Here is an 18019-nt window from a genome sequence, read left to right on the forward strand (position 1 = left end):
AAGGCCCATCTTGATGCCCTATGTGTCAAAACTTTCAATTGGTCAAGATACTCTAGTTTTGTTCCCTGTTAGGCAGGGCCGCCGAGAGACAAAGTTGGGCCCGTGGCAAACAATCTTAAGGGCCCCGCCCCTGTGTTCTGCCATCTCTGTCCCTCTCCCCCTTGCCTGCTTACTGGTATCTCTCTCCCTTCCTGCACATACCTCACCCTGCAGTCCAGTATCGCTGTTGTCCTTTCTTCCTCCCCTTCAGCAGTATTCCATTGTTTCTGTAGGCTGCTGGAAGTGTCAGTAGAGAGAACAAGCTGCCTCTGGCTGGTCTGGAAATGATGGAGGACTGCTGAAGGGAAAGAGGAAAGGGCAACAGTGATATTGGACCACGGAGGGCACATCTAGGTTTTTATGGCCATCGCCGGGTCCTTCTTGAAGTCCGGGCAAGGGGAATTTTGAACCCCTGCCCCCCCCCCTCTCGGTGGCTCTGTTGTTAGGAGGGAGAGGTCTGTCAAGATAGGGAAAGGGTTCTGGTGTACAGGAAGAGAGAATGATGTTGGGGCCACTTAGTCCCATCATTATATGAGTTGTGTGTGGTGGGAAACGGGATCAGGATAGAGCCAATGCCAACGGGAAGAAAGGGAAGACAGGAAGAGGGGTTCTGATGTGGGGGGGGGGGGGGGGGAGAGGAGGAAGGGGAGGCTGATCCAGATGGGGGAGGGGAAGGGGCGGCATCAAAGCAAAACTTATGTCAGGGCGCCACAACTCCTTGAGCCAGCACTGGAGCCAACAGTAAGTACTAAAGACAGAGGCAGACAGAGGGGTGGAGGAAACAGAACAGGCAAAATCACCTTTTGACACCAAGGCCCTATTCAAATTCAAGAAAAATGAGGCAGGTTTTGAACACTTTAAAGGAGGTTTCCTGAGTTCCAAAGTACATAAGTGTTGCCATACTGGGACAGACCGGAGGTCCATCAAACCCAGTATCCTGTTTCCAACAGTGGCCAATCCAGGTTACAAGTACCTGGCAAGATCCCAACAGTACAATACATTGTATGCTGCTTATCCATGGTTTATGGACTTTTATTTTAGGAAGCTAGCCAAACCTTTTTTAAACCCTGCTAAGCTAACCACTTTTACTACATTCTCTGGCAACGAATTCCAGAGTTTAATTACACGTTGAGTGACAAAATATTTTCTGTGATTCGTTTTAAATTTACTACTATGCAGCTTCATTGTGTGCCCCCTAGCATTTTTGGAAAGAGTAAACAAACGATTCACCTCTACCCGTTCCATTCCACTTAAATAAATAAAATAAATACAAAAAAGCTGAGATGTGGGATCTGTCCAGATGGAGATGGGATGGGATGGGACTGGCAGAGAGAGCGGAGAGGCCTAGAAAGAGTGGAGGGAGAGAGAAAGGATGTAAGGTGCTAAGAGACAGGACCAGAATGAGGATCAAGATCTTATATTTGATATGAGCCGAGAGAGGCAACCAATGTTGGGACATAAAAGGGGGGAAGGTGGAAGGTGGAGTCTTGAGGGAAGACAGAGGGAGACTGTTGCAAAGAACACTGCAGTAGTGAAGACAGGCAATGACTAGAGTGAGAATCAGGGTCCTGAGTTGAACATAAGACAGGAAAGGATTAACAAACCTAATACAGCATAGGGTCAGGGCCAGATCAAGAGGCCATATTACATGGAGTTCAACACCAAATAAATAGGAGATGCAGCTCCCCCTGTACTGCACAAAGTATAAAGATCTCTTAGTCCACATATGAGAAATTATGCTGTAGAGAATCCAATTGCAATATACATCATTAGCCCCTTCAGCAATAAAGGTTCTACTGTGTATGCCTCAGTGGTACAACTTGTAGCTAGAAACTTCAAGCAGTAAGAGAATTCTAACACCAAGTTTCTCATTGGCACCACAGAAAATTTAAGCATTAAATCTCTATGTTTATATTATGTGTTTTTTTAAATAAATGTACTATATTAAAACAGTTTCAAAAGAGGTGACCATGAAATTTGATGTGCCTCTAAACCAATCACCTATGTGAAGCATACTGCAAGCCACAGTCAAGCATCAAACATTAATATTAGTATAAATATTAATAGAGTATATTTATTAAAAAAACATATAAACATAGAAATGTAATGCTTAAATGTTCTGTAGTGCCGATGAGGACATTGGTGTTATAATTCTTGTACTGCTTGAAGTTCTAGCTACGAGTTGCACCACTGAGGCACACACAGTAGAACCTTTATTGCTGCAGGAGCAAAATATAAAGATAACATATGCATTCCAAAAAAGGACACATTCAAATCCCTAAATTGATTTTTTTTTTTACTGTTGTTGTCTGGTCATTACTTTTTTAATCATGTTGGTCTCAGTCTCTGGTTTCTGTTTTCTTGTCTTCTCCTAACTCTCTTTCCAGGGTCTCCAGTCCATCTGACACTTCTCATCCCTCCCTCCTTTCTTTCTCACTTCCTCTCCTACATCTATCTTTGACATTGATCTCTAGCTCTCTCTGCGTGCTTTCATTTAATTGTCTCTCTCAGGGCCGTGCCGATGCGGTAAGCGAGGTAAGCGCCGCAGGGGGTGCCCACCTCTGGAGGGCGCCGCCGCGGTGCTTACCCTCGCCCCGCGCCGCCGAGGCCTTTAAATCTTTTGGTCGCAGCAGCGTCAGTGAAAGTGCTGCCGACCAGTGGCATAGCAAGGGCGGGGCGGTGGGGGCGGTCCGCCCCGCCACCAGAAAGGGGGGTGCCGCCGCTCCCGCTGCTCTTCATCCTGCTCTTCATCCTGGCACCCCCCCCCCGCACCAGCCCTTTAAAAAGAAATTGCCGATGCGATAGCGAGCGCAGCACCTCGTGTGCAAGTAAAAGAAGTGGATCCGATCATCTCATTGGGCCTTCCCTCACTGTCCCGCCCTCCTCTGTCGCAACTTCCTATTTCCTCTAGGGCGGGACAGTGAAGGAAGGCCCAATGAGATGATCGGATCCGGTTCTTTTACTTGCACACGAGGTGCTGCGCTCGCTATCGTGTCGGCAATTTCTTTTTAAAGACCGGGTGGCAGGGAGAAGACGAGGCAGGGTGAGGGTGGGGGACAGATGGGGTGAAGGTGGGGGGGGGACTCGGATAGCAAAAGGGACTGGGTGGGAGACAGATGGGGTGAGGGTGGGGGGCACTTGGATAGCAGAAGGGACTGGGTGGGAGCCAGATGGGGTGAGGGGGACTCGGATGGGCAGAAGGGACTGGGTGGGAGACAGATGGGGTGAGGGTGGGGGGGCACTTGGATAGCAGAAGGGACTGGGTGGGAGCCAGATGGGGTGAGGGGGACTCGGATGGGAAGAAGGGACTGGGTGGGAGCCAGATGGGGTGAGGGTGGGGGGCACTTGGATAGCAGAAGGGACTGGGTGGGAGACAGATGGGGTGAGGGGGACTTGGATGGGCAGAAGGGACTGGGTGGGAGACAGATGGGGTGAGGGTGGGGGGCACTTGGATAGCAGAAGGGACTGGGTGGGAGACAGATGGGGTGAGGGGGACTCGGATGGGCAGAAGGGACTGGGTGGGAGACAGATGGGGTGAGGGTGGGGGGCACTTGGATAGCAGAAGGGACTGGGTGGGAGACAGATGGGGTGAGAGGGACTCGGATGGGCAGAAGGGACTGGGTGGGAGACAGATGGGAGAAGGGGCATGGAGCTGGAATTGGGGTCTGAAAAGTGAGCAGGAGGGAGAATGGGGTCATGCCTGGGGCAGGGGTGGATGGGAGAATCAATGGATCTGGAACTAGGGGCAGCTGCAGGTGGGAACTGGGAGCCGAAAAGAGGGGGCAGTGAGACAGGGGGGATAGATCCTGGATGGAATGGGGAGTGAGAGGGAGGGCAGACCCTGAATGGATGGGAGGGGGAAAGAGAGAGGGCAAATGGTGAATCGAAGGAGCAGAGAGAAAGGGCAGACAGTGGATAGAAGGGAGTGAAAGAGCAGACAGTGGATGGAAGGGGGCAGAGATAGAGGGCAAATGCTAGAGGGAAAGGAGAGAGAGAGGGCAGATGGTGGATGGAAGGGGGAGAGAGAGATGGCAGACTGGGGCAGATGGTGGATAGAAGGGGCAGAAATAGAGGGCAGATGTGGATAGAAGGAACATTAGAGAGGGCAGACACTGGATGGCAGAGAGAGAGAGCGAAGACAGATGCTGGATGGAAGGAAGACGGTGAAAAGAAGATGAGGAAAGCAGAAACCAAAGACAACAAACTGTAAATATATATTTTTATTATTTTGCTTTAGGATATAGTATTTTAGCTGTGTTAATAAATGTTTATAAATAGAACATGTAAATAAGGTAATCTTTTTATTGGACTAATTTTAATACATTTTGACTTAACTTTCAGAGAACAAAACCCCCTTCCTCAGATCAGGATAGGATACTGTAACAGCACTATACTGTATTGACCTGAGGAAGGAGATTTTGGCCTCTGGAAGCTAAATGTATTAGTCCAATAAAATGGTATTATTTTATTTTCTGTATTTGTTTTATTTCTATTTGTTAATTTGTAAAGTGGTGATTGGTATTTGTTAGTTTTTTCAAATTTACATCTGCTGTCTTTATATTTTGCACAGTACTAGGAGACATTTTCTGTTTCTGTGGTGTTGCATTGTATGCAGAGTCTGGCATCGGGGGTTCAGTTTAATTTTTGTCTAAATAGAAAGTTTATGATTACTTATTCTATAGTGGATTAGGGTGTATCTGTGTTTGTGAAAAAGACATGGCTTTCAGTTGGCATTGACTGTGCAGGATCGACGATCTGTACTATTCTGTCTGGTTTCGTTTTACAATAGGTGAATTGATGTTCTAGTGCTCACTGTAGTGCTTAAGATGCTTTCCTTTTCCTTGTGTGACTCGTAGAAACGACTGCTTATGGTATGGTAAAATTGCTCTATAGGTCGTGAGTGTTTTGTATTCTCGGTATGCCTAGTACTGGATTTGGGGGGGGGGGGGGGGGGGGGTTAAAAAATGACTGGCCCCGGGTGTCAACTACCCTAGCTACGCCACTGCTGCCGACGTCTCCCTTCCCTTGCACTCGTTGGTTCCCTCAGTGTCCCGCCTTCTTCTGACGTCAGAAGAAGGCGGACACTGAGGGAACCAAGAGCGCAAAGGGAAGGGAGACGTCGGCAGCGCTCCGCTTTCACTGACGCTGCTGCGACCGGAAGTAAAAGATTTAAAGGCCCCAGGGTGCGGAGGGAAGGGCAGAGAGGCATGGATGGGAGGGCAGAGAGGCATCAATGGGAGGGCAGGGCCCAGGGAGAGGACAAATTGCTGGAAGGGGAGGGGAGGGGAGAGAGGATTGCTGGCTATGGATGGAGGAGGGAAGGGCAGAGAGGGACAAGGATGGACATGGGGCCCAGGGAGAGGACAAATTGCTGGAAATGGAGGGGAGGGGAGAGAGGAGGCAAGGATTGCTGGCTATGGATGGAGGAGGGAAGGGCAGAGAGGGACAAGGATGGACATGGGGGCCCAGGGAGAGGACAAATTGCTGGAAATGGAGGGGAGGGGAGAGAGGAGGATTGCTGGCTATGGATGGAGGAGGGAAGGGCAGAGAGGGACAAGAATAGATATGGATGGGAGGGCAGGACCCAGGGAGAGAGGAGAAATTGCTGGAAATGGATATAGCGCAAGAAATGAAGAAGAAAGGAGAAAAGTAAAGAAATAAATGGAAAGGAAGCCCTGGAAATGGAGTTAAGAGGACAGATAGCAGCAGAATCAGATACTGGACCAGCATGATTGAAAAAAGAAAGTCACCAGACAACAAAGGTAGAAAAAAATTATTTTATTTTCATTTTAGCATTTGGAATATGTCCACTTTGAGAATTTACATCTGCTATCTTATTTTGCAATGTATAGCAATTTGTTTCTAAGAATATTGCTGACAATTCCTTTCAGTGTGGCAAGTGGTGAGCGATCATTTTCATGGGGGGGGGGGGGGGCGCCAACTGATAGTCTGCAGGGGGGCGCCAGAGACCCTAGGCACAGCCCTGGTGTAAGGGATGGAGTATCTTCTGTTAAATTGTTAAAGCTCGTGAGCTTAGGGGGGGGGGAACATATTGTTTTGCGGTGGCTAAATGTTGAGGCTACTGTAGAAGAAGAGGGGGGGGAGAAAATGTTGAAAAACTGATGACTGTAAACAACATAAGACATTGTTTCTTGATGATAGCTGTAAGTTTGTGTGAGAGAATTGAGTTATAGGGGCTGCACATGATATTACTGTAATAATTTTGTCATCAATAAAAACGTTTAAACATAAAAGAAAGAGGATCCAAGGGTACATTCTCATGAAGGGTGTGGAAAGAGTACCTTTCATTTTGGACTAGTTAGCACATAACCTGTCCCCTAAAACCTAAGTAGCATATTGTATTTCTTCATTTAAATGTAATTATGTAGGGGGTCAATATTCAACTGGTGGCAGTGAACATTTTTCTGACTGCAGCCGGCATTATTCCCGGATATTCAATGCAGGGCCATGTCTGGTTTTGAATATCCAGTTTATGTGGAGCCAGCTAACGCATAGCCAGTTAAGTCAATATTCAGAATTTAAGTGGCTATGGGTTGGCGCATAAAGATAGGACTGTTTTTTATGCAGTCCCTTTAATGAGATTACCCTGGCCGGTTAAGTGCTGAATATTGGCACTGCCATAGAACACCTCCAAAATAGCTGGTTTTCAATTAGGTGTTAACTGCTAATTTTCAGCTGTGATAACTGGTTAAGTGCCACTGAGAATTAGCGGATAGCCCTGAACAAGCGACTTAACCAGTCAGCAGCCAGTTAAATTGTTTTGGACATTGACTGAGTTGTATTTTGAGTGTACACACATTTCACATGCACATTCAGCCTTAGAACACACCACACTATTTTTCTGTGTGCAAATATGATAAACTAGTAAAAAAGGCCCGTTTCCGAAACAAATGAAACGGGCGCTAGCAAGGTTTTCCTTGGAGTGTGTATTTTTGAGAGAGTGTGTGTGTGAGAGAGAGAGAGTGAATGTGCGAGTGTGTGTGTGTGACAGAGAGTGAGTGAGTGTGGGTGTGAGTGTGTCTGTGAGAATGAGTGTGTGTGATGTGTGTGGAAGTGCGTATGTGTGACACAGTGAGTGTGAGAGAGTGTGTTTCACACAGATACAGTGATTGGGAGAGAGAGAGTGAGACTGTGTTCGAGTGTCTGTGTGAGAGAGTGAGACTGTGCACGAGTGTCTCTGAGAGAGAGAGTGTGTGTGTGGAAATGAGAGTGTGTGTGAGAATGAGTGTGTGCCAGGATGGTCCCCCCTCCTGCAAGGTGCCCCCTCCCTGTCTCCCTGCCATGTGTAAGTGTGTATTTGTGAGAGAGTGAGTGTGTGTGAGTGTGTTTGTGAGGGAGTGTGTGTGTGGTAATGAGAGTGTGTGTGGGAATGAGAGTGAGTGTGAAAATGAGAGTGTGTGGCAGGATGGGCCCCCCTCCCTCAGATGTGGCCCCCCTCCCTCTCCTCCTGCCAGGTGCAAGTGTATGTTTGTGAGTGTGAGAGAGTGAGACTGTGTGCGAGTGTCTCTGTGAGAGAGTGTGTGTATGGGAATGTGAGTGTGTCTTGCCCCATCCTTGGCCACCTTTAAATCTAGACTGAAAGCCCACCTCTTTAACATTGCTTTTGACTCGTAACCACTTGTAACCACTCGCCTCCACCTACCCTCCTCTCTTCCTTCCCGTGCACATTAATTGATTTGATTTGCTTACTTTATTTATTTTTTGTCTATTAGATTGTAAGCTCTTTGAGCAGGGACTGTCTTTCTTCTATGTTTGTGCAGCACTGCGTACGCCTTGTAGCGCTATAGAAATGCTAAATAGTAGTAGTAGTAGTAATGAGAGTGTGTGCCAGGGTGGCCCCCGTCCGCCAGGGTGGCCCCTTCCCTCCCAGGTGCAAGTGTGTGTTTGTGACAGAGAGGGAGAGTGTGTGTGGGGGAATGAGCGTGTGTGCCAGGGTGGGGCACCTCCCTCCCCTCCCCCTCCTAGATTTAAGTGTGTGTTAGTGACAGAGAGAGAGTGAGTGTGTGTGAGTGTGTTTGTTTGTGAGAGAGAGAGAGAGAGAGAGAGAGAGAGAGAGAGTGTGTGTGTGTATGAAGGAGAGTGTGTGCCAGATGAAGGTGAGTGTGTGCCAGGGTGGCCCCCCTCCCTCATTGCCTGCTTCCCTGCCAGGGGCCCACCTCCCTCTCTCCCCACCTCCTCCTCCTCCAGTCCTCCCTGCCACTTTATCCCGTTCTTCGGTACTCCTCCCCCCCCTGCCTGCTAGCACTGATGTTTACCTCCTCCTCTTCTGTCCCTCTCTGCCTCTTGATCGGCGATCTTCATGACTCCTCCCCCTGCCTGATACACACCCACCTTCTCCTCCTCCGGGCCGCCCTGCCACTTGATGTTGTATCTTTGGTACTCCTAGGGCTGGCACTATAAAAAGAAGCGCTCAGCTGTCCTGAGCGCTAACTACAAAAAATGTTTAAGAAAATGTAAAAATGCGGCACCGCAGGCAGCCTTGAGGCATTGGCTGCGCAGGCTCCTTCTGTCTCTTACGTCACTGCCCCCGGAGCGACGTAGGGGCAGTGACGTAAGAGATGGGCGGAGCCGGCACAGCCAGCAGCCAATGGCTCAAGGCTGCCTGCGGTGCTGTGGTTTTTTTTTTGTTTTGTTTTTACATTTTTTGTTGTTTGCGCTCAGGTTAGTCAGCTGATTGGGTTTTTTTTTGTAGCACCGGCCCTGCTGCTGAACATGAAAAGCAGCAGTGGCCGGCAATGGGAGCTGGGGCTGGGGCTGGCGCTGTCGCGGTGGAGGAAAAGTGGGCTGGCAGGGCCCGTCTAGGGCCGGCCGTGGCTACGCCCCTGGCAGCAGTCTTGAGCGATTCTACTCCTCCCCCTACCTGGGTTGTTGTTTGCTTGGTGGGGGGGGGGGGTGTTACGTGTGTTTGCGGTGGCAACCTGGAGCGATTCTACTCCTCCCCTGCCTGGGTTGGTGTTTGCTGGGGTGTGGCGTTCAGTGTGTTTGCGGTGTCAACCTTGGGGGGGGGGGTGTTTTGGTGACGGGCGGCGACTTTGGTGGGTGGGGGACGTGCTGGGGGGTTTTGTTCCGTGTGTTAGCGGTGGCAACCTTGGGTGACGGTTGGCGACTTTGGGGTGTGGGGGAAGTTGGGAAGGGCGGATAGTGTGTTTCCAACCTTCTAATGGGACGTCATTTTAGGTTGAGCGCTGTTATTTGCTGAGTGTCATTGCTCCGCCCTCGACGTCATTACGTTTGACGCGTGGGCGGGCCAGACACTCATGGAGCAAAAAAGTGGTCTCAGCCGCCTCACTTTAGAACGTTGGGAAAGTGAGGCTTCATTAGAATGTTGGAGGTGCGTTTTATATAGAGAGATAAGCTTATCAGCTTCCATGTCTCTCTCTTTACCATTTGTCTCTCCTTCTTCTCTTCTTTCCCTAATATGTCTTTCTCTTTCTTACCTGTTGAAACATTGTCTGCCACCTCTTCTTTGATTTCCTCTTGTGTGTTTTCATAACAATCGCCATCTGTTTGCACAGAAAATAAATGCTTGACAGATTTATAAAGGCAGGATATGATTCATTTCCAGCCAGCCACTTTCAAAAATAGAAACTGATACCACCATCAAAAAAAGGCTCTTTCAAAACTATTCTCAGACAAATGCTTATCACTCTTCACAAACCCTTCTACAGCCCACAACTGCCTCTACGTTGTTTTAAAGAAAATCAGTTGTTTCACAATATTGTTAATATTTAAAATCGATGGCCATGAACGTCTCCTCAATCAAAGGGAAACTAGGATACATAGAGATGCCAGGTTACCCCTTTCCAGGCCAGAGACTTTTTGCCTGGAACTGGGTAACTTGGCATCTCTGGATACAGAAGCCTGCACAACTCTAAAGAGATTAATTAAAAAACAAAACAAAACATGAAGTTCCTCTGGGGCCTGGCTGATGAAGGAGAAGTGTTTCTAAATATTTATGTAAAAAGAGCTTTTGTTTTGATTGACAGACCCTCGTGGAAAGAAATGGAAGTCCACTGTGAATTACTGTAACTGCAGGGAGGTTTGATTATAGCCAATAGTTTTGATATGAGCAGTAGATTAAAGGAAGAGTTCTTTAAACAATTCAGATATGGTTTTCAATCAGGCCTGAATTTTGGCACAGGCCTATGTCGTCTACCCCACACAGAACATTGCTATCTTAGAAACAGAGTTGCCACCAGGTCAGACAAGCAGGCGATTTGCTACGCTTCAATTTGTCAAATTGCGCCATTACATCTTCCAGGTTTATAGAGATTTCATTCAGTTTCTCTGACTCATCAGCTTTGAATATCTTTTCTGCTACCGGTATCTCTCTCAAATCTTCGTCAGTGAAGACTGAAGCAAAGAATTAATTTAATCTCTCCGCTATGGCTTTGTCTTCCCTGATTGCTCCTTTTACCCCTCAGTCCCTAGAATGCCCTGATGTTACATTTACCCAGTCAATATAGGGGTAATTGAAATCACCCATTATTATTGTGTTGCTTTGTTAGCCTCCCTAATTTCCGAAAACATTTCTACATCCGTCTGTTCATCCTGGCCAGGTGGATGGTAGTACATTCCCATCACTATCCTTTTCCCCTTTACACATGGAATTTCAATCCATAGAGATTCCAAGATGTGTTTTGTTTCCTGCAGAATTTTCAATCTATTTGAATCAAGGCCCTCCTTAACATACAATACTACCCCTCCACCAATTCGATCCACCCTATCACTACAATATAATTTGTACTATTATATCACCTTTACACTGATGACTCCCAGATCTACCTCTCCACACCAGAAATCTCAGCCAAAATCCATCTGAAACTAAACATGACCAAGACTGAGCTTCTTATCTTCCCCCTAAACCAATTTCTCCTCTTCCCCCATTCTCTATTTCTGTGGATAACACTCTCATCCTTCCTGTCTCATCAGTTCGTAACCTTGGGGTCATCTTCGACTCCTCCCTCTCCTTCTCTGCACATATGCAGCAGACTGCTAAAACCTGTCGTTTCTTTCTCTATAATATCACCAAAATTCGCCCTTTCCTTTATGAGCACACTCCCAGAACCCTCATCCACACTCTTATCACCTCTTGCTTAGACTATTGCAACTTGCTTCTCACAGGTCTCCCAGTTAGCCATCTCTCTTCTCTTCAATCTGTTCAAAATTCTGCTGCACAACTAATATCCCCCCAGTGTCGTTATGCTCATATTAGCCCTCTCCTCAAGTCACTTCACTGGCTTCCTATCCGTTTCTGCATACAGTTCAAACTCCTCTTATTGACCTATAAGGGCATTCACTCTGCAGCTCCTCAGTACCTCTCCACTCTCATCTCTCCCTACATTCCTTCCCGGGAACTCCGCTTCAATCTTTCTTATCTGCACCCTTCTCCTCCACCACTAACTCCAGACTCCGTTCCTTTTATCTTGCTGCACCATATGCCTGGAATAGACTTCCTGAGCCGGTTTGTCAAGCTCCATCTCTGGCCGTCTTCAAATCTAAGCTAAAAGCCCACCTTTTTGATGCTGCTTTTAACTCCGAACCCCTATTCACTTGTTCAGAACCCTTATTTTATCATCCTCCCTTTAATATTCCCTTATCTCTTGCTTGTCCTGTTTGTCTGTCATAATTAGATTGTAAGCTCTGTCGAGCAGGGACTGTTCAAGTGTACAGCGCTGTGTACGACTAGTAGTGCTATAAAAATGATAAGTAGTAGTAGTAGCAGTAATTAGCACCAATTAGGATTTGTACATGCATCTGGCTGTGCACTATAATGTTGGGTGCTTAAATCCCATAGCATGCAACCCAAAAGAGGGCATGACCTTGGGAGGGGCATGGGCATTCCAAAAACTTGCATGCAGTCATATAGAATATTGGGTTTCCGCGCCCAACTTGGGCGCCGGGATTTACACCAGGTTTCAGTAGTCGTGTGTCCTTTATAGAACAGTGCTTAGCACTAATCATAGAAGAAACATAGAAACATGACGGCAGATAAAGGCCATATGACCCATCCAGTCTGCCTATCCTCTGTAACCCCTAATTCTTCCTGTTCCTAAGTGATCCCACATGCTTATCCCATGCCTTTTTAAATTCTGGAACAGTCCTCGACTCCACAACCTCCACCGGGAGGCCACTCCACACCTCCACCACCCTTTCTGTGAAATAATACTTCCTTAGGTTACTCATAAGCCTATTCCCTCTTAACTTTGTCATATGCCCTTTCATTCCAGAGCTCTCCTTCATTTGAAAAAGGCTCTCTTCCTGTACATAAATGCCCTTGAGATATTTAAACGTTTCTATCATGTCTCCTCACTCCTTCCTCTCTTCCAGCGTATACATGTTGAGGTTCATAAGCCTGTCCCTGTAATTTTTGCATTCAGGACCGCTTACTAATTTCGTAGCCGCCCTCTGGACCAACTCCATCCTGTTTATATCTTTCCGTAGGTGTGGTCTCCAGAACTGCACGCAGTACTCCAAATGAGGCCTCACCAGAGACTTATACAATGGCACTATCACCTCTTTTTTCCTGCTGGTCATGCCTCTCTTTATGCATCCAAGCATCCTTCTGGCTTTGGCTGTTGCTTTTTCTACCTGTTTGAAAGCTTTAAGGTCGTCAGACACAATCACCCCAAGTCCCGCTTTTCCTTCGCACACTGAAGCACTACACCCCCTATACTGTACCGTTCCCTCGGATTTTTGTGAACCAAGTGCACGTCCCTGCATTTTTGGGGATTAAACCTTAGTTGCCAAATATCGGTCCATTTCTCTAGCTTCGCTAGGTCCTTCCTCATGTCATTCACACCCTCCAGGGTGTCCACCCTGTTGCAGAGTTTAGTATCATCATTTCCAGAACCCATTTTTGAGCACAATTTATAGAATTCCTCCCTCCCCCCCATGCACACTTAAATTTATGGAATACTAGGACTTACATGGGTGAGTCAACACTTACTTACGTAAGTGCTAGCAGAGCACTCAGCAGTATTCCATAAAGTAGATGCACAAACACCTTTGCACGTAGATGCAAGGAAGGCATTTACTAGGGAGCAGCATGGGCAGAGCTCCCATTTACACGCGTACATTATAGAAACGTGCTAAGGTGCCACATTTATGCCAGCCATAAAACTGATGTAAATGGGCACACTTACATGTAGGCCGACTTACACTAATATTCTATAATGGTGTCTTGGTGCACAGATGCCATTATAGAATTAGCACTCAGCATGCAGGATTGGTACACCTAAATTGTGGTGTTCAGTCATAAAATTGCCCCCTTTCTATACTGCCCTTTGGAAGTAAAGGTCATCACGGTAATTGTAAAACAAATTAGCTACTTTTGAAAAGAAATTCAACAGGCTGGAAAGAGAGGACGAGAGCATTATCTCATCTTTAGGCTGAGGAATAATGTTTTCTCCATTATTTGTTAACAAAGCTACATGGTGTAGGTGTTTTTATTCTACCATGATACACTTCCTTATCCCCCTCTTTTCCCTCTTCTATTTGAGACAAACTCTTCAGTAGATTCTATCCCTTCTCCACATGTGAAAAGGATATACTGAAAATTAAATATCTATTTGTTTTTCTTTTTATCTCCCTTTTAAATTCTTTTTTCAGTCTCTTGCCGTCTCATATTACCATTGGAAATCTGTGAATCCTTGTCATTGTCAGGGCTTTCATAGAATTCTTCATCTGTGGAAAGATGGACAGACAGATATCAGGTCTGATGGCATGCCCTGAGGCAGATGGATGGACATACAAATTCAGTTATGATTAAACTGTAAAATGCATCCTTTAAAACCTGTTGATAGTGACATGGCAATGGTTAAATATATTATCATATGTGGTTTCACATTACTATTCTTTCCAAACCAAAGTAATGCTTGGGAACTGCTGTATTCAAATCATCCCTCCTCTCATCCCTTCCAGGTCAAGGACATATACAGAGAAAACACTGAGACACACCCATATATATATATACACTTTTCTCCTCATTCTATAACAGGTCATCTAAATGTAAGCGCCTTTTGGGTAAGTGTACAGTTACATGCATAAAAAATGGAAGTAGCATGCCTTAGAGCCACAGGAGGATCTGGGGACCTGGCCCCCTCACCTTCGGCTCAGGCCCCCTCTGCTCTAATGGCTGGCGGGATGCCAAGCCCTGCCAACTGAAGGAGAGTCATGCCTGTGCTGTCCAAGCAGGACATAAGTCAGCAGGTGCACTTTGACCTTGATACCGGTTCTCTTCTGCATGCTCACTTTAGCGACTGAACTGACATACGCAAGAGTGCCAATGTTGGTGGCTGAAGTGCACTGCCAATTTGAGTGCTGCTCTGGCAGCACAGGTGGGACTGGCAAAGAAGACCTTTCAGTTGCTGCAAAGGTAAACCTCAATGTTCTGGTTGCAGTGGCAGAGGCAGGGGGGAAGAAGGGAAGGGAGAGAATACCTGGCCCCCTCAGTCCACCTTTGGACCCCCCCAAATGCACTTCTGGCTATGCCCCTGCTTAGTGCTAGTCTATATTCCATTCTAAGCGACCACAGGGGAGGGGGCATGAGCAGTATATAGGTGGAACCAATATTTACACACACAACTTACTGAATACTGTAAGTTACGCATTGTGATAAACACAGTGCCTGCCCTTACATGAGGAGGCCGCCAGAGGGCGCTCGCCCATGGAAAACCTAAAAATGCCCATTCTGGCCACTAGAGGGAGCCCAAGGGTATAGTCCATGGTAGTGACCAGAAGGAACAGCAAGGGGGTGCTCGTGGCATAGGACCTGTACTTCCCTGGGGAGGCCACCGGGGGGACTCTCCAAGGGGAAGCTGGAAAGGTGGAGAGAGTTCTGGGTGCAGACCTTTCTGGAAGCAGGGGGAGAGGCCTAATGAGAGGTGGGATGGATTATTGGGCACCCTATAAAAGCCTCCTCTAAACCTAGGGAGGAGAGAAGATGGGGGAACCTGTAACACCCAGAGCCGGAGGAGTACTAGCAGGAAGGCTGAAGAAGGAGGCCTGCTGGAGGAGAGTCAGGAGAGCCTGATGAAGGAGAGGCAGAAGAGGGTTTCCTCCAAGACCCGAGAGGTACTTACCTGATGGGGACCAGCCCCGGAGTACTAGGAAAGGATTGTTATGAACAATGGCTACTGGAGTGTTTGACAAGAAATAACAGCCATGGGGTGGAGGATAGGACCGTAAGGTTAATGTGAATAAAAGAAGGTCCTATCCGGGGGAGGAGGCTGTTATACCCTGAGACCCAGAGGTCCCCAGTAAATGGTCTCAGGGAAGATGAGAATTGCAGTCAGAGAAGAGTTGGAATGCCAAGTTCCCAAAAGACTGTAACCTAGCTAATAAACTGAATTTACATACAAACCAGCTAATTTGCATCTTTTGGCAAGCAGGGAAAGCTGTGCTATCTATCCAGAAAAGGGGACCTAGGGGCCCCACCAGAAGAACTGGTAAGGTGGGTCTGTTACTAGGGGATACAGCGGAGAGACCGGGCCAGGACTGCAGGTTAAGGAAGAGGTCACCCTGAGGGAAAGGGGAGGACCAAACCTAGAGGCCTGAATGAATGCAGTCACAGAGGAGTCTTGGTTTCAAGGTGGTTCCCTGAGGCAAAAGGCTGGTGAGGCCAGGCAGGAGCCACTAGAGGGCCAATGCACACCAGAGAGTGTCCCTGTGGGGGTTACAAAGGGCACTATCCCAGATGGGACCTTGTGGTTGAATAACCCCCTGAAGACAAGGACACCAGAGACTCCCTGCTACCCTTGACAGTTGAATAACAGTGACTGAAAGGTGAAACCAAGGGAAGAGCAGAGGGTGGGTGGGACCCAGGCAATAATTGTATTCCCAGGTAAGGGTGCAGAAAGGCCCACTGACTACAGGCTGGATCTGGGGGACTAGAGAACTCAAGGTGAGGCTGAGTGGAAAAGGCATCAGGCTCCAGAGAAGGTCTCTTGTGTGGGTGAAGACAGACAGCACGGAGAGGTGCCGGTCGAGAGCAGACAGCACGGAGAGGTGCTTTCTTACAGCATAATATTAGGTACTACTACTACTTATCATTTCTATTTATGTGAGCCATAGAGCTGTTGTAAATGTGCGCACCTACATTTAGGCATTCTAATTTATACTAGTATTCTTTAAAGGCACATATGCACATACGTTTTCTTATAGAACAGGCTCACTACACATGTTATTAGGGCACCTAAATGGTGGTTCAATGTGATAGTATGGCCTCTATTCTGTCTCCTTGACTCATAGGCACTAATCATTGCACACATACCCTCTGAGGTTTCACTGAAGAACCCAACTCTCAGCGTTCTCTGATCTTTCATGGTCACCTGTCTGTCCACATTTTCGTAGAACACACTGTCTGCATCCTTGACTTTCAACGAGTTGTCTTTAAAGTGTAAGTCTGTGGAGTTAGGGTCTTCTCCTGCAAACAAGGAGTGAACACATAAAAGGAAATTGGAATAAAAAAACAACATACAGTTTTTTAATATTACCAGAGCTTTCTTCCTGCAAATTAATTTTGATCCCAGAACATATTAAACTCACGCCTCAATTATTTGCTGTGAATTCCTTTTTATAGGTTGATAAGATCCAACTTTGGCATCACTATATCAAACAATATGTTGATGTTATGAAAAGGGAAGGTCTGTAACCTTCAGTTCTTCCTTATTTGGCTCAATGGGTGTGATCAAAATTTGAGATTCATAGCCAGTAGGTGAAATAGAATTTTCCCTTAACATTAATAAGTCAATTATAGATAATCGTTTTTCTTTTTGTATATAGTGGAAACCTATGGACTGAAATTTTCTAGCTGTCATCTCCAGTATCTGTAAGATATCTTGCTGATAGAGCAATTATTGTGTCTTCACCGCTTATGCTCATGCATTGATGAATTTAACTTACAAACTAGACAAATGGATGGTCAGCTTGCCCTTGGCTGATGTCCCACACATCTCATTATGCAAGCCTGCTTATAAACTGGCACTGCATTTCATCTGAGAGCAGCTGTATGTACAGTGAAAAGACAGCATATGAACAGAACAGTATGTATTCTGTCTTTCTCCACAGGCATCTCTACAATGAAAATGATATTCCACTGATATTGACATGTCCTGGGTCTTTATTCAATTCTTCAAACTTCCTTTACTTTTGCATGAGACAAAAACACAACATGAGAGATATGTTGGTATACTCTGAGTTTGGTTCCAGGTCTGATGATAATATACACCATATGGTCATTAGTTTGTATGCCCACAGTACTTATTGCTACTGTTTTCTTCATATATGGAGGAAAGGACATTGCTCTAAATCATTTTAGCTGTGGAGGTGGCCTACATGATTAAATGACCCTCAAATTTGCTACTTGCTTGCAGAACTATACATGTTTGAAAGCCACTGAATGAATGAATGAATCAAACCCAAGGCACATAGGGCCAGATGATCTATATGGTGCATAGAAAGTCCGTGCAGAAAACATTTCTGCCTAAGTGTATTCTATAAGCTGCGCCTATATTTAGGCATGGCAAATAGAATACGCTTAGTTGATATTCTAGCGCCTAAAACTGCAGATGTGGTGTAAATCCCAGTGCGTAGATTTAGGCGCAGAGGGCCATATTCTATAACAACATGTGCAAATTTTTGAACGCCCACAAAATGCCCATTTCTCTGCCCACAACCATTCCTCTTTTTGCCTGCACGCATTAAAATTTAGATACAGTGCATTACAGAATACGCTTAGGGAGCTGTGCACATAAATTCTAATTTTCGACAATTTTAATGCTCATTATTGCTTGTTAAGTGCTGTTAACAATGTTGATTGGCTTGTTAAGCCAATTAAGTTACACGCGTTGTTACAGAATATGCTTGGATTCTGGTGCAGAATCCTAGGTGTGCTAAATAGAGTCCGGGGGATAATGGTGATCTAAACAGGATTTTGCAGCAATGAGAATAATACTGG

The 18019-nt window shown here is 46.4% G+C and overlaps 1 protein-coding gene across 2 annotated transcripts in view; it reads right to left on the reverse strand.

Annotated features, from left to right (window-relative positions):
* CD19 (CD19 molecule) overlaps positions 1–18019 on the reverse strand; it is a 171849-nt gene that overhangs the window by 74200 nt on the left and 79630 nt on the right. For both annotated transcript variants that reach the window (XM_030208735.1, XM_030208734.1), the window contains exons 8-10: positions 16334–16486; positions 13693–13746; positions 9498–9563 (exon numbers count right to left, since the gene is read on the reverse strand). In XM_030208735.1, coding sequence (XP_030064595.1) covers positions 9498–9563; positions 13693–13746; positions 16334–16486 — 273 coding nt within the window. The remainder of the gene's footprint in view (positions 1–9497; positions 9564–13692; positions 13747–16333; positions 16487–18019) is intronic.

Source organism: Microcaecilia unicolor, chromosome 7 (genome assembly GCF_901765095.1).
Source record: "Microcaecilia unicolor chromosome 7, aMicUni1.1, whole genome shotgun sequence".
Lineage (NCBI taxonomy): Eukaryota > Metazoa > Chordata > Amphibia > Gymnophiona > Siphonopidae > Microcaecilia > Microcaecilia unicolor.